This window comes from Pseudophryne corroboree, chromosome 1 (genome assembly GCF_028390025.1).
Source record: "Pseudophryne corroboree isolate aPseCor3 chromosome 1, aPseCor3.hap2, whole genome shotgun sequence".
Lineage (NCBI taxonomy): Eukaryota > Metazoa > Chordata > Amphibia > Anura > Myobatrachidae > Pseudophryne > Pseudophryne corroboree.
This window is the reverse complement of record NC_086444.1, coordinates 1,238,224,035-1,238,251,573: the sequence shown is the minus strand read 5'-3', so window position 1 is coordinate 1,238,251,573 and position 27,539 is coordinate 1,238,224,035. Positions and strand designations below refer to the sequence as shown.

General features: G+C 41.7%; 1 protein-coding gene across 1 annotated transcript in view; it reads right to left on the bottom strand.

Moving 5' to 3' along the window:
- Positions 1 to 15,956: 15,956 nt before the first annotated feature.
- Positions 15,957 to 27,539, bottom strand: part of LOC135052843 (vomeronasal type-2 receptor 26-like) — a 19,798-nt gene continuing 8,215 nt past the window's right edge. Inside the window, exons 4-5 of the mRNA XM_063957449.1 lie at positions 19,931 to 20,054; positions 15,957 to 16,858 (exon numbers count right to left, since the gene is read on the bottom strand). Coding sequence (XP_063813519.1) covers positions 15,957 to 16,858; positions 19,931 to 20,054 — 1,026 coding nt within the window. The remainder of the gene's footprint in view (positions 16,859 to 19,930; positions 20,055 to 27,539) is intronic.

Here is a 27,539-nt window from a genome sequence, read left to right as displayed (position 1 = left end):
TACATGCATGCGCAGATGAGCAAATATCGCTACCTAGTGATTTTCTTTCATCAGCCACAGGGTCTAAATAGACCCATAGTACAGATATCAGATTGATTTAGAAATTCATGTAAACTAATATGATCTGACATTCAGTATTTACATGTGATTTATCTAACTTCATTTATAATCCCTTTTTCTTCACCTCATCCTGCGGACCTCGTGAATAGGGTTGGACTAAGGTTTACGGCTGCGGTTTAGGCGGTATTTTTCGATTGTGTTCACCGCTTGCTGCTATATAAAATTCAAGCTGTGCTGTGTCGGATAACGCCGCTAAAGGTTGAACTTCGACGTATAGACTTTTCTCTATGCTAGTTTGTGTCGGGGGCACGTCAAAAAGATCCAGCTCTGTTTTTGCACATTCAACGAACTCGTGGTGTATGAAAGACATGTTTAAAAAATATCACCAACGGCGCTCTTCGGCGTTCTCTTCTTCTTTGAGTTGCGTCGTCTCTGTTTTTTATTTAAAAAGGGTATGTCCCAAGGCGGAAGCGCTATCATACGCTTCCGTTTTCTTTTAGACACGCCTTTTCTTGTATATATTAGTCCTGAACCGTCTTGCTTTGCTTGGTTCGCCTTGTGTATCTTATTCACCACGGCCGTTGTGGCTTGCCCGATAACATATTTCGCTATATTACGAGCCGCTGTCTTCATATGCGGTTTAGCTAACTCTAAACCTCTCCGGAAAAGAGGAACAGCTTTTCTTAAAAGACTTCGAAAAATATCGCCTAAACCGCAGCCGTACATGTATGCGCTGCCGTGAAAACCTGGTAATCCATTACCGGCTTAAGATTTATAATATTGCGCGTAGAGGCCCGGATCGCCATAATTTTTAACAGCGACCATTCTGCTTAGTTAATAAAATTCAGTTTTGCGGCGTCTGAAGTGTAGCTTCACGATCGCTTTCCCAAACTTAAATTACATGTTCTCGTTTTGGTCATTCTTTATCTCTATAGCTATCGTGTCAAAATGTGTTTTGCACAATGGTACGTAATCGGGCTTCTCGTATTGTATTGTGACAACCTCACCCTTCATTTCAACAGTGCGAAGTAGCGGTACATAACTATCCCCGACCCGTTGGTGTTCGATAATGTCTCTATACACGTACATCGTATATTGGCCGCCTTTGATGTCGGCGCATGGTTTAGAAATATTAGTTTTAGGTTGTAAACCCAGTATCCATGTCAGCTTAGAACCGGCGTGGATTTGATACAACAGCTTACTGTCGCATGTTACAACACGTGCAAACGGATCGTACGTTAGTCTTAATCCAACGTCCAGTTTCAGTAGTACAATTTCAGCGTTGATTACGTTCAGTAACGCTTCGATTGTTTCATAAAAACCCGGTTAAATGCACAAACTCGCTGATCCGCCGTTCCATCCCATGATAATTGCAGTCTACAATCTTGTAAATCCAATGTATTCCACGTATGCGGATATTGTATCTCAGTAAGTGCTACTTCCCATTCGCCATTTAAGTCTATCGGTTTAGCCAACTTTGTGGTATAGTTAGAAATCTTATTTTGCGGGAAAGTAACAGCCGATGCGTTGCTGGGTAAGGTTATGTAGAACGCCTTGTCATCCATCGCTCGTCTTGTTTAGATAGTGATGAGATTTATATGTCTTTTATCACCGATACCGCGACCCAACTGTTAAATTTTGCGGGGTACCCGCGCCACTAGACTAACGCGTATTTACGGCCTCTGACCGTCTTATTTTTTAAAATTTTTTCCACTTTGTAAACTCTGTTATAGTTTTTTGGTATGCTTTGAAGCTCTTCGGGGTAAAAACTACCTGTTATAACTTCACCGTACAGATCTGCCAACTTATAAAGCGGCTTAAGCCCTTTAGTGTTCACACTATGTACAACAAATATCTCCTCAGAAAAGCTCTGTTCGGAACCTTTCTGAAATATGTCCTTATATTTAGAAATACGGACGTGGTCACCGATTCCTAAACAAACGGGGGCTTTCTTACTTCTAAAGTAATCACCGTAGGTCGTTTTGAAAACACTCAATCCGTTAGAGTCATTCACATCATTTGGAGCGCACTTAATCGTTCTATGGTATGTGTTATTATAGCTGCGTATGAAGTCTTGTAAAACGTCTATATATCTGTAGGTATTCTTTGCCGTGAAATAGCGCCACATGCGTGTTTTTAAAGTCCTATTGAAGCGCTCTATAACAGCCGCTTTCACATCGTTATTGGTCGTGAAATGATTTATACCGTATTTTTCTAACACCTTTTCTAGGTTTCTGTTTAGAAACTCTTTACCATTATTGGTTTGTAGCTTCATCGGCACAGCACCCCGCTGGAATATTCTTTCAAAAGCATTAGCATTGTTCTTAGCGGTCAGACTTTCACCCCACACCCTCTTACTGAATATATCGATGATTGTTAATATGTATTTAACACCATCGTTGTATTTTGACAGTTCTATCAGCGAGACCAAATCGCATTGCCACTGTTGGTTTATACCCGATACACAAATCATGTTCCATTTATATTTTTTTCTTGCTGGCTTGTGCAATGTGTTTGCATCTTGTTCTTGTAACCACTTTCTTACGTCGGATCTTTTAAATTTATTTTTAACCGACCCATAATATTTATCAATGCCGCTAAAACTACCTGGTTTTAACACTGTGTAATATGCATCTTTCATCCGCTTGATTTGACGCGCTGCATTGCGTGACATTCTGCAACTGGTGTTACGTGACACTCTTTTCAAAGTCATTATCTTTTAATACGGTTTAATATCGAACGCTATAAATTTTATATAAAATTTTATATAAAGCGATATCAAACACTATCATTTAATATTAAAGGGGGCGTGCCTAGGAGAAAGGGTGTGTGTCACCTGTCACTTTGACAGAAAGGTGGTCTTTCTCTACTGGCGTTTGTTCCCCCCTCTGATGGCTGCGGTGGTCGGCGGCAGGGATGTGGGTTAGAGCTGCCTCTCCCTTGCCACATGCGATGGATCCCCTCCCCGGATGGATAGCGTGCAGGGGTGGAGGTGGTCAGCGGGGATCTGATGCGGTGGATCTATGGACCATTTGCACTCAGCCCTCACTGGTGGCAGCTGCAGTGGGAGTGTGCAGCCAGATGGCCGCTAAGATGAAATTCCATCTGCTTTCTCCGCCAGTGCAGGGTGCTGTCCCCGGTCTGCTTTTACATACTGATATGGAAAGCCGTGGAATGGGTGCTGCTGCCTGTGTTGAAGGTGGTGGCACTCCGTGTTTGGCGGTGGGGCCACAGAGAGCAGGTCCTGGTAGGTAGCCAGTTGCCTGCGGGAGGTCCTTCGGGGGGCTCAGTTGGCGGGAATTAGTGGTTGTATGGGCTTCTGATCCCAGATTTGTTTTTTATTTTATTGAGGGTAATACATGGTGCTCCCCGACTCCTTAGCTAATAAATATGGAATATTGCACCCTATGTTTTTTTAATATCTACAACATTTCTCCTATCTATACTCTCTTCCTAAGGAAAAGGTCCTCTGGCAGTTAAAACCTTTTGAAAAACTGTGTCTCTATACACCAATGAGTCGGGGTATTATCTCTGTACTTTATGGTTTATTATGCTCTGCGGATTATGAAGGTATTCTTTCTCACGAAAAGTAAGTGGGAGATTGACTTGGGATCCTCTCCGCAGGAGGATGCGTGGAAGCTTATTAGGCAGAATGTTGCACAATCATCTATCTCCTCTGCAATTAAGGAGAATTTATATAAACTTTATACTAGATGACATTTGGTTCCTTTAAAGCTAAATAAGATCTCCCACGTATCCTCGCTATGTGTTGGAGGGTATGTGGCCAAATTGTGGACTTTATACCTATATAGTGGAAATGCCCAAAAATGAGTATATTTTGGAGTCAAGTTGAGATACTCTTAGGAAACATTTTTTTTTAAGGTATAACATTTTTTATTAAGATATTGCTTCATGTTACAAAGATGGTTGCACTGATAAGACACAAGTACATACAAAGAGTGTCATAAGACAACGAAATGGGAACATAAGATTTTTGTCAAATAACAACCTCATATACATTGCGCATTCCCATAGGTATCATTGAAAAGACAGTGCAAAACAGATTATATACAAAAAAAAAAAACTGCCATTCTATCCGTTGCAGTGATATGAGGAGGCTGGGGCTCCACGGCATCCCCAACACTCAGTCTGCTAGTACTATGGGAGGATCCCCATTTGCCATTCGTGTCTCAAACCATTCAGTATTTTTCAGTGAATTCTGAATTTTAGTCTGGAAATCTACCAGAAAGGTAGCGATATAGCTTTCCCAGGACTCAAAAATTGCCCTACCAATTTGTCTTTTTGTAAAGATGTTTCTGTCCAGTGCATCTGAAATATATGATGCAGTTTCCCTTTGAACAGAGATAAAGTAGGATGATCCTTATGTATCCAGGATTGTAGGATTGCCTAACGTGCAGCTGCACTGATTGCCAGCAGCAACCTTCTGCACCCATTTGTTATTCTTTGCCTAGCCGGGATCATTCCAAAAATCGCCCATTCTGCCGTAAAAGGGACGAAATTTATCAAGTGCACTAGCTACTGGCGCCCAAGATGGCTGCCTCACCTTTTGTATGCTCCTGATCATCTCCATAAAACAGCTTAAATTCACCACAACTGACCTATGAATCATCATAAATATCCATGGACTTATCTTTAACTTGTACTGCTCTACGCGGACATTTCATTAAAACCAACGGATTGCATTCCTGCGCTGAGATACACACTGGATTGAATCCTGGACTGAATCCTCTGCATATCTCCACTGAGAAATCCTTCAGTTTAGCAGCTGCTGTACTCTGCATTGGACATTACCCAGATAAGGTACTGTGGATTACAACCTATCTTTGGCTACATCCAGCCCCTCACTTAGACATCATCCACCTCTGTTCTCTGAGCAACAAATAACTGACTTATTGCATTAATCTACTAATATCAGTATATTCAGGCTCTGAATTGCTGAAGGCTCACTGTTTAAAATCAGGATCCATTTCCAGGACACATTATCACTACCCCCACAAAAAAAATCTACTTCAAAGGCCTCTCACACTGAGACTTTTCACACCTACACAGTAGGAATTGGCTTCTAACACCTACCAAAAGACTGCCTATCCTAGGATAATTGACTAAATCAGCAGTTATTTTATTTATTACTTGCTTCAAATATACACAATAGGTTTTAGCAATAACTTTGTTCATAATCCCATTATAATTTTGGATCACATACCGAATTGGGGGAAAACAAAACACAAAAAGGAAAAGAAAAAAACAAACAAAAAAAAACTGCTTTCTCTCCCTCTCTCATCATCATATGCAGCTCAAACTTATAGTAATCTGTCATTGATGACCAAATGTATACGTATTGCTCCAGCTTCAGTCTTTCACTCCGCCCACCACGTTCTGCAGTTCCTATCACACCATCACAGGCTTCTATTCTCCAATCCCTTGGCATTTTAAAAATAAAACACAGGCGCATTCGTGGGAAGCGAGCAGGCCGGAAATGTATTTCCCCCGGTAACCATCTAAGTCCTTTGCTCACCTGCTCACCCCCATACTCAAAGAACAATCAAATAGAAGTGATACCCAAAAGACGGCCCTGTGTTTGGAAGGACAGAACTGTCAACTCTCACTTTGTGACCCCCTTACCCAGAGCTCCTGCACTTAACATAAAGAAAACTGAAGGCCCTCTGGTATGCCCAATCAGGTCAGTCCTTTGTAATGCCAGATCTATAAGAAACAATACTGCAACAATTGCTGACCTTATTTAATCTGCAGATCTAGCCTGTATTACAGAGACCTGGCTAGATGAAAATGCAGCACCTATATTGGAGGCTGCAGTACCAACAAACTACTCTGTCATCCACAACCCAAGACTGGACTGCAGGGGTGGCGGGGTGTCTATCTGCTTCAAAAAAGAACTTAAACTTAGGGTCCACCCTATTGAAACTACTCGCTCATTCGAGTGCATTGCTGCCCGGAGGTCGACAGAATTAGGTTTCAGAGTACTTCTCATTTACCGGCCACCTGGAGATGGAAAGATATTTCTACAAGAATTTGCAGACAGTGTTGCTGGCCTGGTTCTGGAACATCAAAGATGGCTCATCCTCGGGGATTGCAATGCATGGGTAGATGATGAGCTCTCACGCCTTGGCCAAGACCTCCTGTGCACAATTAATGGTCTGGGCTTCACACAGGTCGTTCCCTCTGCCACACATAAAAGTGGTCACACTCTCGACCTTGTCTTTCAGATTGGATTAGAAGTCACTGACCTAAAAATAAACCCAGTCATCTGGTCAGACCACTACTCCCTCTGGTTCTCAGTTGCAACCCCTCAAATATGATCTCTGCCCGTGGAGTTGACCAGGTATTGTCCAAGGAGGGATATGATTTCCCAGGCTCTTGCAGCAAATCTGAATCTCTCTGCTATACTGGGTGCCTGTGAAGATCCCTGTTCCCTAGTCCGTTATTATAATAGGGATGTTATGGCTGCAATTGATATTATCGCCCCTGTGCGTTTAAGACCTCGTAAACCACAACGTCAAGCTCCATGGTTCGACAACAGTGTTAGTGAGCTCAAGAAAAGGGGACGTAGACTGGAAAGACGATGGAGGAAGACTAACCTAGTGGATGACAAAATAAAACTAATAAAGTATAACGAAGAATATCAATCGACAATCACTCGTAAGAAAGCACAGTTCCTGTCAAATGAGATCATAGCAGCAAATAATAGGCCAGCTCAACTTTTCCGCACAGTGGAGATGCTTTGCAAGCCAGCATGCCTGCAGACTGATGAGACCCTCTCCCAGGCAAGATGCAACGAGTTTGCAAACTTCTTTGCAGATAAAATATCCACCATCCGGGCTGGAATCTCCACAGTGCCATCAAAGGAGTGACAAATTACAAAGCCTGCCAATATAAGCTGCCTGCCTTCATGGACCAGCTTTGACCCAGTGGATGTAAAGGACACTGCTGAAATTGCTCGGATTTTGCATCCCACCACCTGTGATCTGGACCCAGCCTCAACCAAGCTTCTAATAGGTTGTATGGATATAATTGGTCCTGTCTTTACAAAAATTGTTCAGTGCTCTTTGCAGACAGGCATTTTTCCTGGACCCCTAAAGGAAGCAATTGTTAGACCGCTTCTTAAAAAACCTAATTTAGATCCCGACTGCATGACCAACTACAGACCGGTATCAAACCTTCCTTTCCTGGGAAAGGTTATTGAGAAAGTCGTTGCAAATCAACTGGAAACCCGCCTGACAACCCATGATATTTATGATCCATTTCAATCAGGATTTAGGAGAAGACATAGCACTGAAACAGCCCTGGTGTGTGTGTTAAATGATCTTCTGATGGCAAAAGACAGAGGTGACTGTACAATATTAATCCTTCTGGATCTCTCGGCAGCATTTGATACCGTGGACCATGGGCTTCTGATTGAGCGACTGATACATTTCTGTGGTCTGGATGGCACAGTCCTAAGCTGGTTCAAATCATTTCTCACAGGCAGGTCACAGAGAGTATCATCTGGAGTATACTCATCACCACCAGTGCCATTGCCATGTGGTGTCCCACAAGGTTCTATACTATCCCCCATGCTTTTTGCAGTATACATGCTCCCATTGGGTGAAATAATCAGGCGCCATGGCCTGGTCTACCACTGCTATGCAGATGATACACAACTGTACTTGTCCTCTGCTCCGGGCACTGATAACCCAATAGCAACCCTAAATGGCTGTCTAGCTGAACTACAGGAGTGGATGAGCGCCAGTTGGCTGCGACTGAACCCGGATAAAACAGAGGTCCTTTTGATACGACCGCAACATCAAAGGACAAGACTGCAGCATAGCCAACCAACTGGACTTACACTCAGTGATTCAGAATTACAGACCAGTGATCGTGTGTGGAATCTTGGAGTTGTCCTGGATGGTGGCTTGACACTTAAACATCAGATATCAGCCACAATCAAATCCTCATTCTTTCACCTGAGGAACATAGCCAGAATCAAGCACTTAATTCCCTCAGATGACATGCCAAAAGTCATACATGCATTTGTATCATCTCGTTTAGACTACTGTAATGCCCTCTACCTTGGTCTACCAGCAAAAGAATTGCAACGCTTACAGCTGGTGCAAAACACAGCTGCCAGGCTATTAACCAACCAGCCCCGTTCTAGCCACATAACACCCATCCTCTACTCCCTTCACTGACTGCCTGTAAGATGGCAAATAATCTTCAAGATTGGCTTACTGAGTTTCAAAGCATTACATGACCAAGGCCCAAGGTACCTGAAACAGCTTCTGACCCCATACTGCCCCACTCGATTACTGCGATCTATAGATGAAGGACTTATAGCAGAACCTAGAATCTACCGTAATTCTTCTGGGGGTCGAGCTTTTAGTCATGCTGCTCCGACTCTATGGAACTCACTTCCCCGCACAGTGCGAGAGGCCCCAACTATAGAATCCTTCAAAAGTAGACTCAAGACATCTCTGTTTACTCAAGCATTTCCATAATGTCCCTTTTAGTATCTTCATGCTTCTGTATTTTATGAAAATGTACTTCATTATTTTCTGTACTATATTATGCTATGCATCTGTTAAGCGCCTTGGGTCCTATTGGAGAAAGAGCGCTATATAAATAAAATTATTATTATTATTATTATTAAGTGTTCCATAGCGTACTGTCGTACCTGAAGCCAAAAGCAGCGGAGTAGTGGGCACAACCAGAAACAATGCAATAGGTCCACCTTGGGTGCATGACATTTCAGACATTTGTATGAGTCTGTCATACCCACCCTATATTGTTTATATGGGCAAAAGTACGCTCTGTGAACTGTATTATAAAACATATCCTGGTATTGTGCCGAGGGCAATAGTTTGCAAGAGTGTAGCAAACTTTTCAATAATGTGTCACATGTCAGCTCAGGAAAGTCTGACAGACATTTTTGTAGTCCTGAGACTGATTGAGGGTGATCTAGCTGGGTGGTTAGTTTTTTGTAATGCATAGATAGGGCTTTCTTTGCAGCTGGTGGGGTTCGTAAAAGGGTATCTAGTTCATTATTCAAGTCTGTCCTTGATAAGGTTTTAAGCACCAGACTGGTATAATGTTGCAACTGGAGAAAAGCCAATGGGTAATCGCGTAGAAATGGAAATATATCCTGTGACTGGGTAAATGTGAGTGACTTCCCATTTTCTTTATCAACCAATTGTCCTATATCCCTCAGGCCCTCGTTTTGAAACATTTTAAAGGGGAATCCCGCCTCCCCACGCTGGAAGTCAGGATTACCTAGGAACCACAGATATGAGGATTTGTGGCCCAAAGTTTCCGGAACATCTCAAGGAGTGCCAAAGGCGATAGACCGACCACAGAAGGGGATTATCCTTCAAATCCTGATCACAGTCCGCTTGTATACAGTGGAGGAAGTTTGTCAAACTCTTAGATTTTATGAATTGTGCCTCGAGGTGTGTGTTTGCATATGGGTCTGTATCGTTTAACCAGTCTCTCAGAAATCTCAATAAAGATGCTTGGTTATAAAGTAATGCGTTTGGGAAATTAATTCCGCCATTAGCTTTCGGTTGTTGCAGCTTATGCATGGCAATACGAGGCCTCTTTCCCCTCCATATAAATTGCCGAAACAATTTAGTTATGTGTGTTAGATCCAATCTACTGAGTATTTCGGGAAGAGATTGTAAAATATATAATAATCGTGGAAATGTACACATTTTTATCTAATTGGCCCTCCCTAAATACGAGAGCATTAAATGGTTCCATCCTTCCAGTTCCTTCGTTATGAAGGTTATCGCCTCTTTTACATTCAACCTATATAAATCCGAGGGATATTTTGGAAGTTTAATGCCCAGATAGGTTACATATGTGTTAGCCCAGTGTATAGGTATCTGTCTCCCCCATCCTGGGCTTTTTCCCCGTGATTTAAATAGAACCCTATAGATTTAGAAAGATTAACTTGGAAGCCCGAATTTTTTCCAAATTTGTATAATAAATCAAAAATATCCTGTTCCCAATTATACACTAGCACATCATCAGCAAAAGCTGACAATTTTATCTCTCTTTCCCCAATTGGGATGCCCTGATAAATCATCGAGTTTTGTAATATTCGGAAGAGAGGGTCTATAGATAAATTAAAATGAAGGGGCGACAGGGGGCAGCCCTGTCTCGTACCTCTTTGCAAAGTAATCTGAGGACCCCGTTTGCCATTAACCTGCAAAGAGGTCGTCGGGTCAGTGTAGATATATTTAATAACACCTACAAAATTTTCACCAAATCCTCTGTAGTCTAATACACTAAACAGGTGATGCCATGACACGGTGTCGAAGGCTTTGTGTGTGTCTAGGCTTAAGAGCATATGTTCTGAATTAGGAGAGTTTCTGGCCACCACCGTCCCCGCTAGTGCTGTACAAATGGCCTTGACTGATTGACATTTTCTAAAATCAGAGTTTAAGAGGGAAATGGGTCTATATGGCAGATTTCCCATAAACATAAAATCCCTCTGCAGCTCCTCCTGTGGGGAGATATGATTATAGAGTTCAGTGTAAAAGTCAGTAAGATGTGCTAAAATATTGGCGGTTTTAGTGTAGGTTTCTTTCCAGGCGTCATCCCTCAGGACCGCAATAAAGGAACGTTTCCTCCTTGCTTTGGACATAGTGGCCAACAATTTCCCAGTTTTATTTCCCCATTTGTGGTAATGAAATTTAGTGAAATCTAAACGTTGTTGTGCCTGAGCCGTTAAAAAGGCATCAAGTAATTTTTGTCCCGTAAATATATTTCCAAAAGATTCTCAGAAGGGTTAGTTTTGTAAGCATTAAAACTATGGGACACGGCCGCGTGTAATTCATGATACTTTTTTGTGTTGTCTTTCCTCTGTTTAGCCACATACCCAATTATATGAGCTCGTAACACTGCCTTTGATGTCTCCTAGAACAGCACCGAGTTATCCCAATGCTCTAGGTTAGAGCGGGCTGGTGAATGGGGGCCATTTCTTAAGAAATGTGATTTCGCTTGTTGAGGGTCAGTAAATAACTGAGTACGACCATTTTCAATAACCCTCAATTTGGCCGGGTATAGCAGTGCAAATTTTATCTTTTTGTTTACCAAGAACTTACATACCTCCGAAAAGGCATTGCGTTTTTGAGAGACCATGACCAAGAAGTCTTGGAACACTAAGATTTTTTGGCCCTCCACCCTAAGTTCAGGGGCAGCGCGATATGCCTGTAACAATTTCTCTTTGTCCCTATAATTGAGGAAATTGGCAATAGTTGGTCTAGGTTGGGCACCCCTGTCTCTGCGTGTCGCAACTAACCTGTGTGCCCTCTCCACCGGCAGCGGGGGATCCGTATCTGGGAATCCTATTGCCACCGGAATAAGAGTGCTGACATAGGCCTGCAATTGTGTGTCCGAAAACCGACTCAGGTATGCCTATAAAGCGCAAATTACATCTTTTATTTCTATGTTCTAAATCGTCAAGCTTCTCCATCATGGCGTGGATAGCCTGAGACTTAGTTGTGAGTTCCTGATGCAAAATATGAACTGAGTCTTCGGCATCACTGGTTCTCTGTTCCAAAGTGTCAAGTCTAGCTGTGTTTGACTCTATCTTAGCTAAAGATGTATCTAGCCTAGCATGCAAGTCCTCAAACTTCTTGTCTATGAGAGGCATTAACATATTAATGACTTCTTTGGCATTTTCAGCAGGTGACGGAAATGTTATATTGCGAGGATATGACTGAGAAGCAGACTCCTCCCCTCCAGATGATGGATACGGGGGAGTTGGGGGATGGGACGCATTCACTTTTTGGGCATTTTGCCATTTAGAAGTTGATTTTGCATTAGAACAGCGTTATTACCTGGGGGGAAGAGAGCATGCCATCCCATTCAGGTGGACGTAAGCTGTGGTGGAGTATGATAGGGAGGCCGAGTATGTCACCAGTTGAAGGGGACTCCAGATACCTTCACTGCGCCAAGTACAGAATGGATGACCCTGGCAGGAACAAATCCGTTGAGACAAGAGGGGTGCAGTGAGCGGCTGCCCAGCGCCAGGTCCTCCGGCTACGAAGGGGTGATCCCGTGTTCCAGCAGCTTTTCAGAGAACAATCTGCAGGGTCAGAGGCATCTCCCGCAGATGGTCCGCGATGCGCCATCTTGTGACTGGGCTATCTTCTCCCGATCACCCACGTAGGCGTGCAGGCTGCCACAGATCAATTGCAGGGCAGAACAGTACAGCAGCTCTGCAGACACGGCTCTGTCCCGGTAAGCGTCCCGGCCCCCTCACTCGTCACGATGCGGGGTGATCTCTCCTGCTGCAGCCATGCACTCCGGAGTGCAAGTGGGTCCCCGCGGCTTCACATAGGTGGGAGTGGGTAGAGGACCAGGGAGCGATGACTCTCAAGTCGATGGTGGCAGCACTCGTCCAGTGCCAGCAGCCCGCCTTAAGGTTTACAGGCAGGGGTATATTCGCGCCAACGCCACGTTGGCAGTCATGCAGGCCATCTCGTCCGATGGCCTGACTTTGGGGCAATTGTTAATCCTCCTCCACACCACATGTATCCCCACGATCAGCAGAGTCTGAGCAGTAACAGGGTACGAGTCTGCTGTCAGTGAGTCCCGTTGGAAAGGAAGATTGTACGGGATTCTCTGTGCGGCTCTGAGGAGCTATATTAAAAAGAGGCCATACTAGCTGGCCCCGCCCCCGGAAGTCTTGAGGAAACATTTTTTATATCTCAATCTCACTCAGCCCTTGGTCTGCATTATTGAGTTTTCCTATTGTGGGTCTTGATAAAAATAATAACAGGCTTATTCACCATGGGGGTCATTCCGAGTTGTTCGCACGCAAGCTACTTTTAGCAGATTTACTCATGCTACGCCGCCGCCTACTGGGAGTGAATCTTAGCTTCTTAAAATTGCGACCGACGTATTTGCATTATTGCGATTACACCTCTCTTAGCAGTTTCTGAGTAGCTCCAGACTTACTCGGCATCTGCGATCAGTTCAGTGCTTGTCGTTCCTGGTTTGACGTCACAAACACACCCAGCGTTCGGCCAGACACTCCCCCGTTTCTCCAGCCACTCCTGCGTTTTTCCCAGAAATGGTAGCATTTTTTCACATACACCCATAAAATGGCCAGTTTCCGCCCAGAAACACCCACTTCCTGTCAATCACATTACGATCACCAGAACGATGAAAAAGCCGTGAGTAAAACACCTAACTGCATAGCAAATTTACTTGGCGCAGTCGCAGTGCGGACATTGCGCATGCGCATTAAGCGGAAAATCGCTGCAATGCGAAGAAAACTACCGGGCGAACAACTCGGAATGACCACCCATATTCTTAATGCAGCTAGATTTACAGTGCCTAAATGTTGGAAAAACCTTGAACCTCCCCCTTTAAGTATGGTAATGGCTAAAATTTGGTATGTATCTACTATGAAGAAGATCACTGCATCATTGCACGACAGATCGGTTAGGTATAATCTCGGAACCTTGGTTTATGTATAATAATTCTTCTGTCTCTAAAATCTAATGTACTTTAGTGTGTAACATGGCCCTGATTATTTTTAAGGAGATTCTCTTTTAGGACTTATATTTTGGAGGGGTTAATTGCTCATAGGTGAACGTGGCTGATATATGAGAGTAATTATTCAAATCATGCTGGGGAAAAAAGTACATACAGTACGAGATTATAAAAGGTTGGCCAGGTAATCTGGTCTTTCATGGAGGTCCCGCTACTGCTTTTTTTTTCTTTTCCCCCCTTTTTTCTATATATAATTTTTTTTTAATGAATTTCTTAATGTTAATCAATATATTATGCCATCTGATCTCTAGCTTTTGTGGCTCAGCATTCAATGTATTGGAAGTCATGAAATTTGTGCATGTGCTTTTGTTGTATATTTGATGTTTTTTCAACTTTGTCTAATAAAATAAATAGTTAATAATATAAAAGATAATAATAATAATAATAATAATAATAATAATAGTAATAATAAAAATAACTTTTTTTAAATGAAGAAAATACACTGCTCAAAAAAATAAAGGGAACACTAAAATAACACATCCTAGATCTGAATGAATGAAATATTCTTATTAAATACTGTGTTCTTTACATAGCTGAATGTGAGGACAACAAAATCACACAAAAATGATCAATGGAAATCAAATGTATTAACCCATGGAGGTCTGGATTTGGAGTCACCCTCAAAATTAAAGTGAAAAAACACACTACAGGCTGATCCAACTTTGATGTAATGTCCTTAAAACAAGTCAAAATGAGGCTCAGTAGTGTGTGTGGCCTCCACATGCCTGTATGACCTCCCTACAACCCACACAAGTGGCTCAGGTAGTGCAGCTCATCCAGGATGGCACATCAATGCGAGCTGTGGCAAGAAGGTTTGCTGTGTTTGTCAGCGTTGTGTCCAGAGCATGGAGGCACTACCAGGAGACAGGCCAGTACATCAGGAGACGTGGAGGAGGCCGTAGGAGGGCAACAACCCAGCAGCAGGACCGCTACCTCCGCCTTTGTGCAAGGAGGAACAGGAGGAGCACTGCCAGAGCCCTGCAAAGTGACATCCAGCAAGCTACAAATGTGCATGTGTCTACTCAAACGATCAGAAACAGACTCCATGAGGGTGGTATGAGGGCCCAACGCCCACAGGTGGGGTTGTGCTTACAGCCCAACACCGTACAGGACGTTTGGCATTTGCCAGAGAACATCAAGATTGGCAGATTCGCCACTGGCGCCCTGTACTCTTCACAGATGAAAGCAGGTTCTCACTGAGCACATGTGACAGACGTGACAGAGTCTGGAGACGCCAAGGAGAACGTTCTGCTGCCTGCAACATCCTCCAGCATGACCGGTTTGGCAGTGGGTCAGTAATGGTGTGTGGTGGCATTTCTTTGGGGGGCCGCACAGCCGTCCATGTGCTCGCCAGAGGTAGCCTGACTGCCATTAGGTACCGAGATGAGAGCATCATACCCCTTGTGAGACCATATGCTGGTGCGGTTGGCCCTGGGTTCCTCCTAATGCAAGACAATGCTAGACCTCATGTGGCTGGAGTGTGTCAGCAGTTCCTGCAAGATGAAGGCATTGATGCTATGGACTGGCCCGCCCGTTCCCCAGACCTGAATCCAATTGAGCACATCTGGAACATCATGTCTTGCTCCATCCACCAATGCCATGTTGCACCACAGACTGTCCAGGAGTTGGCGGATGCTTTAGTCCTGGTCTGGGAGGAGATCTCTCAGAAGACCATCCACCACCTCATCAGGAGCATGCCCAGATGATGTAAGGAGGTCATACAGGCACGAGGAGGTCACACACACTACTGTGCCTCATTTTGACTTGTTTTAAGGCCATTACATCAAAGTTGGATCAGCCTGTAGTGTGTTTTTCCACTTTAATTTTGAGGGTGACTCCAAATCCAGACCTCCATGGGTTAATAAATTTGATTTCCATTGATAATTTTTGTGTGATTTTGTTGTCAGCACATTCAACTATGTAAATAACAAAGTATTTAATAAGAATATTTCATTCATTCAGATCTAGGATGTGTTATTTTAGTGTTCCCTTTATTTTTTTGAGCAGTGTATAATGTGACCAATGCCTGGAAAGGCATAATTTACAGAACTTTAGAAAAGTTGGTGTCTAGAATGCCCAAATTATGTGAAGCAGTGATATGCACCAAAGGAGGACACAATGATGAAAGCCAAATTGATCTGAAATTTATGTTATACTATAAAATTATAAATAATTTTGATAATGTTTAGCTACGATATGTGAAACATTACTATTAATACATATATTCATTACTTCACTACATTTTGTCTTTTATTAACAATTATTTTCCTTGGCCAAAAACTTTGGCACACTAGTGCATATGTCATTCCTTATGGTTAGTTCTTTCCCAGCATCATTTTTCTGGAGATCAAATCAGTTCTGAAAAGCAGAATGTAGAGTTTTGGGAAAAATATACAGCCCAGAACTCCAGCACATGAGGTCAGGATGGCGAATTTCTCTACAGCCACCGCGTCTTTCCCTTTGGTGCTCAGATAGGCTGGGATCATTGCAATCCAGACACTGCAGAACACCAGCATGCTGAAGGTGATGTACTTGGCCTCATTAAAGCTGTCCGGTAATGTCCTCACCATGAAAGCCAGAACAAAGCTCACAGCTGCCAGGATCCCCATGTAGCCCAACACAGAGTAGAACCAAATCACTGACCCCTCATTACACTGAATGATGATCATTCCCTGATAGGAGTTATGGTCATACTCATGGTATGGAGGAGAAACTGACAGCCACATAGCACAGATTAGAGCTTGGACAGAGGAGCACACAATGACCACATAATTAGACACTTTGAGTGTTACCCACTTCTTCCAGGGACTACCAGGTTTGGTGGCTTTGAAAGCAATGCAGACAGTGACAGTCTTGGCCAGTACAGAAGAGACAGCTGTGGAGAAGAAGATCCCAAATGACATCTGTCTCAGCCTGCAGGTTACATCCACCGGCTGGCCGAGGAACAAGAATACACAGAGAAAGCTCAGCAAGATTGAGACCAGGAGAATGAAGCTTACAGCCCGGTTGTTGGCTTTCACAATTGGAGTGTTCCAGTAATAAATAAAGTTCCCTAATATAAATAATGTTACGGCAGAGAAAGATGAAGCGGTTACTGGGGAAATTAGTGCCACATTGTCCTTTTCATATGACAGAAAGTCGTATGTTTTGGGGACACATCTCACTTTTCTCTCATCCGGCCACTCCTCATCAGGACATCTATGGCAGCTGTCACTGTCTAAAATGTAATATAAAATAACATATTATCTGTGTGGCCAATAAATTGCTCAACATAAAACAATTAAAGAACATCCATCTTAGAATTCTAAATAAAACATCCAATTTATTTCACTGAAATAGTCTTGATGTGTTTCTACCTAAAAGGTTTAATCAGGTACAGTATATGACCCATTGAGGGGTATTAAGGTTTGAATGTGATGGGCAGTCCATGGGAGCAAAATGGCAACTGTATCCTTTACTGCGCCATTAGAGGCTTTATGTACTTCGGACTACATCGCAGTTTATATTCCAATATTGAGCTACACTACACTGAAGAAAAGCATGACATGAAAGGATGTGTGTGGAGTAGTGGGGTGAGGCTGCATGACACTGGACTGCAATAGATGTAACAAGGGCTCCAGAATTAGTCCCTTTACAACTACTCTTATACATGTAGCTACACTCATCATTGCCACTACTGCACCATACAGGCGTCCTAGTCGTGCCATACAAATAGCGCTGCTTGGGGAAGTAAGGCATGATAAGGCAGAAGAGGATCAACAGCATGCAATACACAGCTCCACCACTTGGTGGCAATTGCACAACTAATGAAAACAACAGTACAGTGCTGGATAGCACAGCCTCCTGCAGCCGGTATATTCCGTATACACATAGATATACAGTACAGATGCAATATATCAAAGCAGCACCTAACTGCAATGAGGTCGCTCCTCAATGCATCAGCTACTGGAGGCTACTTTTTACACAGATATACAATACAAGTGTGACTTTTCAACTTAATCAGCAGTGTCTGTGCCGCCTTGATTGGACACATGTACTGTATATCTGCGTGCATGTCTCAGTCTGTATACGAAGCTTGACAACTTGTTTTGAGAAAATGTGAAAAAATGTTATGCTACTTTTTACACAGCTATACAATACAAGTGTGGCTTTTCAAATTAATCAGCAGAGTATGTGTGGCTTTGAACACATGTATAACCAACTAAACTTTTGCCTCACTGATAGCCTTTATTCATTTGCCAAGAATTCATTTAGATGCAATCTAGGGTCAGCTGTGCGGATCAATTTGAATTCACATACGTAAATTATTCATAATACTAAGTGTTTGTAAATGAACAGCTGAACACCAGTAAACAGGTATTTGAATGTTTACATTTAAATGTTGCAACTTTTTTACACTCCGAGCCTAAAGAACTGTACTTTTATCTGAAACAAACCATGTACCACAAATTCATTTTCTTCATTGTACTCCATAGCTTTTTCTCTAAAACAAAAACATCATTCATTATCCCTGCTTCTCATCCCCCTGTACACATTGCTGCCTAAATTATTCACTCCCTCTTGTTAACACTCATGAGATTTTTACTTATCTCTCTACTTTGACAACCGGACACCATAAAACATATTGACAAACCTCCAACTTTATTTATCTCTCTCTCCTGCTGCTTTTAGCTGGTGACATTTCCCCAAATCCAGGACCCAACCACTTGCCCCACTCACATCCACCTGATTCGCAGCAATATAGACAACCAGCCAAACTCATAAACACATGTCTCCCTGCACCCTTCAAATCACTAAAATGTGCCTTATGGAATGCACGCTCCGTTGTAACAAATTAACATCTTTACATCACCTCTTCATATCTAACAACTTCAATCTGCTTGCTATAAAAGAAACATGGCTCATAAAATCAGATACAGCCTCCCCTGCAGCACTGACACATGGTGGTCTCCATTTCACACACTGCTCCAGGCCTGGAAACAGTAAAGGAGGAGGAGCTGGATTATTACTTTCCCAATCTGTCACACACACAGTTCTACCACAAGTAACATCACTCACATTCACATCATTTGAAGTACATTCCATCGGGATTTACACTCCTTTCTCTCTGCGTGTTGCAGCTATTTATCACCCACCTGGGCAACCCAAACAATTTCTGGAAGATTTTTCTGCCTGGCACCCTCACTTTCTATCCTCTGACATCTCCACCATCATCATGAGTGATTTCAATATTGCTATTAATTTTCAAGAACTGTCCATATTAAATGTCATATTAATCACTTCTGAACCATCCCTCACCCAACCCACCAGCCACTATCAAGGCGCAAGATCTTGCTTCCTACTACAAGGACAAGATTGATGAGATCTGAGATGAAATGGTATGCTCTTCCTCAGCCAGTGACCTGCTCAATTCTCTATCTGAACCTTCTGGCATTCTCTCCCCATTTGATCCCACAAGTGTAGATGAAGTGTCAACACTCTTCTCAGCCTGCTCCTCTACTACCTCTCCTCTTGAGCCTATACCATCACAAGTAAATAAATCTCTGTCTCCTTTGCTCATCCCAACCTTAACTAACATCTGTAATCTCTCACTCTCTCTACTGGTAGCTTTCCTTCTCTGCATGCAGTGATTACTCTCATTCTGAAAAAACTAAATTCTGACCCTAACACTTTCTCAAACTACTGTCCCATCTCTCAGCTGCCATGCCTCTCCAAGCTACTTGAAAGACTTGCCTACACTTTCGTCAAATACTTTCTTAAAACTTATGTATACTCCTTCCATCTATATCCCCATACTGTATGTGCTGCCTCTCACCTACACACACATGCAACTCTACACACTCACAACCCTTTATACACACCCCTCTACACACACACACACACACTTTCCCTACACACACACTTCCCCATACACCCCCCATACACAAATATCCTAATATATATATATATATATATATATATACACACACACCCTAATATACACACCTCTATACACACCCCTCTTAACACACTACTCCTCTACACAGACTACCCCTCTACACATACTACTACTTTATACATGTACACACAAACCCTACTACACACACCCCTCCTACACACACCTCTCTATACACTCTTACCCCTCTACACACACACACCCCTTGGTACAAACACACCCCTCTATACACACACATTACTTTACACACACACACCCCTTTAAACACACACATCTCTGAGTGCATTTACCATAGTAATTGTATCATCAGTTACTCTCATATGGCGACTCTTCCTGTATATAACACATCCCTACCTGTAACATTGGACATTTCTCCCTCAGAACATGGGACACAGTCATAGCAGCAGACATGGAATCCTCCATTAGAGGCTTTTCTGTATCCAGGGGAACATCTGTCATTGCACCGAGATTTGGGGATCTTGTACATGGAGAAATATGTAAATCATTAATGAAATTAGAGATAGAAATAACTTATTAAATAATGTTTAATTGTCACAGAGTTGTGTTCTATCTAATGTGTACGGTATTACAGAGCCTGGTTTAACACCTGTGAACTCTGCATGTGATGACACTAAAGCTGGGTACACAATATATGATATGTCATCTGATACACTGACAAAGCGTGCCCCAGCAGGTCATCAGCAGCATCCTCTATTGGTCCTATATGCAGCGCCAATGGGGGATGTAGTCAGCGAGGATCATACTGATGAATGAAGCATGGCCACCACCATTGGTCCATCACTGCCCGCATCTCCAAGTGTGTATGTACACGCCAGCTCCCATCACTGCCAATGTCAGGCTGGGCACATATCACATAATGTGGACCTCATAATAAGTTACAAGGTGTTTACAGGACAGAAGATGACAACTTAGCTAAATCACACATGGGTGATCCATGGCTGAGTCACGTGTGCTGCAGTGTCCTCTTCTTACGTGGCTCACCTTATCCCCTGATTGAAAGGACACAGGAACAACAAACAGAGCAGGATGTGCCACATCTTCAGGTACTGCACATGCTTTGTAGACCTAGGTTTTTTCAGGGCTGTTTAAACCCAAATCTGATGGTGATGACATCCAGATGTTCTGTCTCACTCATAACAACTTAATGCATTTCTATGACTTCGTCAAGGGTCATGTAGACCCAGACATTGGATGGTCTTGCACAGTATCTGTGCCGCACAAACTGTTTTCTCTGTTACATTTTTTTTACACCTTACTTCTTTCAATCAGTCACTGGGTGAGTACTTGGAAGTTCCCAGCCCACCCTTTATAGGTACTTGACACACGTCCTGGCTTCACTGATGGATCTGAGCAACACCTAAATCTGCTTCTGTAGCCAGAAGTCACAGTGACATGAAATTAGGGTAGATTGCTATAATATCTCAGGTATGCCTAATGTCCTGGGTGCTATTGACTGCCCACACATTAAGCTGAGACCACCTAAGGATGGAGTCCACATATACCTTACTAGGCATCAGGCCTGTTATTTTGTAATATGTAACACATTTTATAATTCTACAGATGTAGCCATGCTCATCTTTACTGTGACACAGCACGCTGCAACATGGCTTTCTGCACGGCATGCAAGGTTCCAATTATTCAAATATATACATCTGTATTTATTACTTCTTACAAATATAATAATGCTAACACATATCTTCTGTGTCTTATTTATGTAAAACTTACTACCACTTTAACCTCTCACTAGTGTCATGCCTTTGGGTTGTTGTCCTGTGCTGACCAAGTCCTGGACTTGAACCCTAGTGTTAGTGACCCCTACTAATGAGGTTACATGGTCGCAGTTGGTGAGCCCATATATTGTTGGTGAAAAATAATGCTAATCACCTTAATTTTTCTCTATTTGATTGCAGAATGTATTATAAGAATTCTGATTAGCAGTGCTTAGTACTATAGAGTGTGCATATGCATTTTATTTTTTTCTGTGTGGAACTAGAAGGCTCAGCATGACAGCACCTCTTGGCTACCCTGGCTCATGTTATGATGTCTTTATCCTCAGTCAGTCGTCTCTCCATAATGATGATGTGACCCTTTACGTTGATACGGTGATGAACATTCATCGCAGCATACAACGCGTGGCATAGCGGGTCACGCTCTTCATATTCATTTCTTACAATTCATTTCAATGGGAGCCTGGCAGCTATGCATATGCATCATGATCCCACTACAGCATGCTGCAATACAAAGCATATCTGTAGTGGGAGACTTCAGTCTATTTGAGGCAGGAGAATTGCTCAAGGGAAGGCTGCTGGGTAAAAACAGGCTACACTTGCTCTTTATTACCAAGCCACATTACAATATGTTTTTGTAAAACTATTTCCTTGCTTTTGTCTCATGGCCTTACAGGTATTGCTGAGTATTGCTGTTGCTTCTTTTTTTCCCTTCGTTGTTGCTCCCATATTCTCCTGCTATAAATAAGTATAATAATGCACACATATTTACTAAAACCATAATAAAACACATTTTAGACTATTAAAAACTGGGTTCCTTTGTCTATACAAACCTAGTGGCATGTTATTGTACTTTCTATTCAAAGTGTCGTACATTGTGCTCAGTTGCTGTGTATTGCATAATCTGGCTTTAGGCCAATTTGAACCCCCCCAATTAAGCAATGCACAGTGACCAGGCAGGGGGATTTGAACCATGAGGTGACTCTCACTGTAAAGAAAATGTCAGTTCAAGCAAACATTTATGATATGTTCCCTCAGTGGGCGAAAATTCAAACGATCTGGCCGATATTGGCTGGTTGAGAATGATATTGTCTAGTGTGTACAGATGTTATATAAAAGCTGCTTGCAGGTCTGATAGATGATATCAAAGAGAAGCCCCTGCTTCCATTGGCATTCACCTCTCCCGACATCGACAAGTGTGTATGCACTTGCTGAGGTCGGGTACTTTAGCGGATGACATATCATCGTTTGCAATGTTATCCTAGTGTGTACGCACCCTTAGCGTTTTTAGGGGGGTTAAATTTTACATTTTTTTACAAACTGTCCAAAGTGTAGAAAAGTTGAGGATCATTGGCAAAGTTGACCATTACAAATTATCTGTTTGAAGGCATGATTTAGCTATAAAAAAAAATTCAAATATAGATGCAAGTTGAATGTTATTTAGTAACAAAAATATTTGAGACAAGACAATAGATCAAAGGCAACACATGAAAAAATTAAACCAACAAAGTCACTGGTTCAGCAGAAATAATTCCTCTTCTAATCCAGGTTTTTCTCCAGAGGTAGTTCATATTAAAAGAGAGAAAACAAAAAACAAAAAATGTCTTGAGTATAAATTTTTTCTGAATTATAACGGTATTCAAGAGACCAAATACACATCAATGAAATCTAGCGTACCGGAACTCACTTCATAGATTGGGTCTGCTGAATTTATAAAGGTTTCTTTTCAAACAAAATGACCATACAATCTGGATTGTGGGGACAACAAGTAAATGACAGCGTACTGAACACAAAATGTAGCTGGAATCCTTTATATAATGGTTTCTTACACTTGTCCGATTTATGAATCTTCTTATGGGTAATTTTTTTCTCCAAATTTGCGTATTTAGAAAAGCAAAAAAGAATGACAAGGCAATGTGTAGTATAGTGAAACTTCGCCTCAATAGACACCACTGTGTAGTGGTATTATAGTTGGTGGTCACCCAATATAAATCTTTTTTTGAACTAACGTACCTAAAACTCATTTTTATATGACTGTGATCATGCACATAAAGGTTTCTTTATGTTTATAAGCACCCAAGGGTCACCCAGTGATAAACTCAAATGCTTACCAAAAACTCACAATAGCAACCACGGGAATCCTCACAAAAAGGTTTCTTTTGTAGCCAAATGTCCAGAGTCTCAGGAAAGTTCAATATATAGCCACTCTCTCATCACTGACGCATTTCGATCCTCCTGGGACCTTTTCCAAAGTGTGATTGTTTTTTAGTGTATGTGCAACTTATTCAATAATCTGGCTGTACACATGTACACACACATGTACCACTGTTAAATCGTTCACCCTTAGATGACTTTGCATTTACATAATGGACAATCTTTTGACTTCTACCATTCTTTAATATATAGTATTTTGTCCTTTGTTTGGGTTTGGTGCAATATATATTGGCATCCAGGATGCTGCCAGTCAAAAGACCATCCGTGGCATCATGATGGACATAATTCTGATGGGGGCTCGGTAATTATACTTGGCATCGGCAATTGATCTGTTTCCGGAGTTCCGGCATTGGCATTATGACTGCATGTAGGGATTCTGGTGCCTGGATTCCAACTTCCGGTTTCCCAACTGCTGGCATCCTGACCGGATCCCATGTGTTATGTGAACAGACATAACATTTATGTAGCCTATGATTTGTATTCCTAAGCATTGTGATAAATAGTGGGATTTACCATTTCCCTATGAATCTATAGATTTAAGAAACATTTGGGGACAGGAATATTTTTCTAATTATTATTTTAATCAGTTTGGAAAAACACTTGAAAGTACAAAGTGAATGTATGTTTGATTTTAAATATGCATAAAGGAATTCAAATTAATCAATAAGGGAAACACACTATATGCAAACAATATGTTATCAGGCAAAAACAATATCATGTATGTTTCAATTTTGCCTTCACTGCCATCTCCTAGGAGCATTGCAGCTGGAAGTGGGTTTGGTGGATCCACCTCTGGTTCTGAATGTATGGCTGAATGGTGTGGACATGGGTGTGGAAATCTTTGGCATGCTGTCAGTGGAGGTGCTTCGATGGGGTTCAGGTTAGCAGCTCAGTAGCTGGTTGCCCAGGTTTTATACTGTATGTGACTGTTCAGCTGACACATAACATCGGACTTCAATTGCAATTTTTCCTGGGATTGGTTGATTGACACATTCTCCATGCAATTTATATAATACTATTTATTTCTAAATTTAAGTATAAGTTAATTATAGAAACACTCTCTCTTGATATTGTAACATCTATCAAAGAAGATGTCCCTTAGATGTGTACTTGTTATGGATTGTTTATTTTGGATATGTTATATTCTCAAGAACTTTTACATTCTGCAGACATTGTTACCCTGAAAATGAGATCCCAGTAACATCAATAACATTGCAAAAGCTGTTCTGTACATTTGCAATGACGGTGAAGACTTTCTAGACCATGACTAAAGGGAAAATTGCCAGAAAACTGCCAGAATCACTCTTTACTGGATACAAGTGTTGTGAAACATAAAGGTTGGGGTGGGTGAACTTTAATCAACACCCTGATTTTAAACATAAGAGATGATGCCATCCTGAGACTTGTAGTAACATGAAGGAAGAGATAATGTGTATTCTCTATGCACTAGGAATAATAATAATCACAACAATTATAGCGAACTCCGCAATTTAACATAGCGTAATATTGAGGTTCTTAGCACATGTTTGGCTAAAAATATGCGCACAACTTATCAGGTGGGTCACTATCATCCTTAATACTGACAGCTCACTATAGCTGAACTGGGTAATTATAGACCAGTTAGTCTTACATCAATAGTGGGGAAAGTACTGGAAGGTATTCTAAGGGATAAAATTCAGAAGGTCCTTGAAGCCAATAAGGTTATTAAAAGGAATCAACATGGATTTGTTAAGGACATATCATGTCAAACCAACTTACCTGGCTTTTATGAAACAGTAAGTGCGAACCTTGATCAGGGTAAGGAGGTAGATGTAATTTTTTTAGACTTTGCCAAAGCTTTCGACACAGTACCACACATGCAACTTATCTACAAACTACAAGAAATAGGGCTAGGAAGCACAATATGCACTTGGGTTAAAAATTGGTTAAATAATAGGGAGCAGCGTGTTGTGGTTAAAGGATAATTTTCAAATTGGACTGAAGTGCTAAGTGTTGTGCCACAAGGGTCTGTACTAGAACCACTATTGTTTAACATTTTCATTAACGACCTAACAGTAGGTCTAGAGAGTATGGTGTCAATTTTTGCAGACAATACCAAATTGTGTAAGGTTATAAATATGGATGAGGATGCTGAGTCTCTTCAGAATGACTTAGGTAAACTAGAAGCATGGGCAGCCAAATGGAGACTGCGCTTCAATACAGACAAATGTAAGGTAATGCACTGTGGTAGCAAGAACAAAAATAACACCTACATATTAAATGGGGTAATATTAGGGGATTCTGTACTGGAAAAAGACTTAGGGGTTCACACAGATAGCAAACTAAGCAGAAGTACCCAAAGTAGGATTGCAGCAAAGAAGGCTAATAAGATTGATGCAAGGGAAGAGAGTGTTATACTCCTATTATACAAATCACTAGTGAGGCCACATCTTGAATACTGTGTACAATTTTGGGCACTATACTACAAAAAGGATATCCTGGAGCTAGAAAAGGTTCAGAGGTGGGCGACCAAACTAATTAATGGCATGGAGACGCTGGAATACGAGGAAAGGTTTGCAAGGCTTGGCATGTTTACATTGGAAAAGGAGGATACTAAGAGGGGACATGATCAACATCTACAAACATATAAAGGGACAATACACAGGGCTTGCATGGGACCTGTTTTCTATAAGATCAGCACAGAGGACTCGTGGACACTCGCTCAGGTTAGAGAAGAGGAGATTCCACACAATGCGGCATAAAGGCTTTTTCACAGTAAGGACAATATGTGCTATAAATTCCCTGCCTGAGGGAGTTGTAATGGCGGACTCAGTCAACACCTTTAAGAATGGGTTAGCTAAATTCCTAATGGATAAGGATATACAGGGTTATGGTGCATAGTCGCGCACTAAAGTTACTATAAAAAGAGGGATAAAATGCCACGGCTGACATAAGCATCAGACAAAATTTTAGACCAAAATAATCCTGCATAGGAGACCACAAATAGGTTGAACTCGATGGATAAATTGTATTTTTTCAACCTTAGATACTATGTTACTCTATAATATACATGTATCCAGGTCTTATCTTTTATAGCACCCATTCTAATATGTAAAAAGCAAGTGCAATGACCCGTAATAATTAAAAACACCTAAAGGCAGGCAGATGGGTTTTCCACAATTACAGAGTATTTTTTTCTGTGAGACATAGTTGTCAGATGTCACCATAAAAACTTGCAGAAGAAGAGACTGACCATTGGCTGATGAGATACATAGGAAACCATAGAACTATTGCTTTAAGACATACTTTCAAAATCACTATTTGTTAGCCTATAAAATGGCTCCTCCCTTCTTGCCAGTTTTGGAAGTCCTGATTTCTTTTAAAGATGACTGTGGTAGTGAGATGGAGATGATGTTCTAAGGATGGCAGAAGACACAATTGCACTGAAACCAGGGGCAGCACAGGTCCCATGCTTGACATGTTTTCAGACATCAGTTGGCCCTCGGAGATCAAGTATAAATGTGGAACTCCTGATGCAGACATAATTAATTGTTTGTGATATTACACGAAGGAGCAGACATTATGGATCTCACTCTAATCATATATTAATAACACTTTACATCTAAGATTCACAATTGATATGGCCTGGGCATTCTGGGGCATATATCCCAAACCACCCCTTGCTCATTATCCAAAAGTAATAGAATATTGCTTAACAAATTGGCTGCAGCCACAAAAAAAGACAATACTATCACAATGGATAACCTCGAACCCTATACCTATCACTTTGTTACTTCCACGAATCCAATGTTTATTCTCTATGGACGGGACTAATACAACACTTCATAAAGACAAATTTACACAGTTTTATTTGATATACGGCTCGCTTATGAACACACTTTATCAATAACAGTTAAGGAGGCTTTGAGGAAATGCATTAAGTCCACCAAGTGGTATAACCTGAAAATACTTACTTCAGGCGCCCCATTCTGAAATGCTATGCAAATTCTTGTAATCATTGT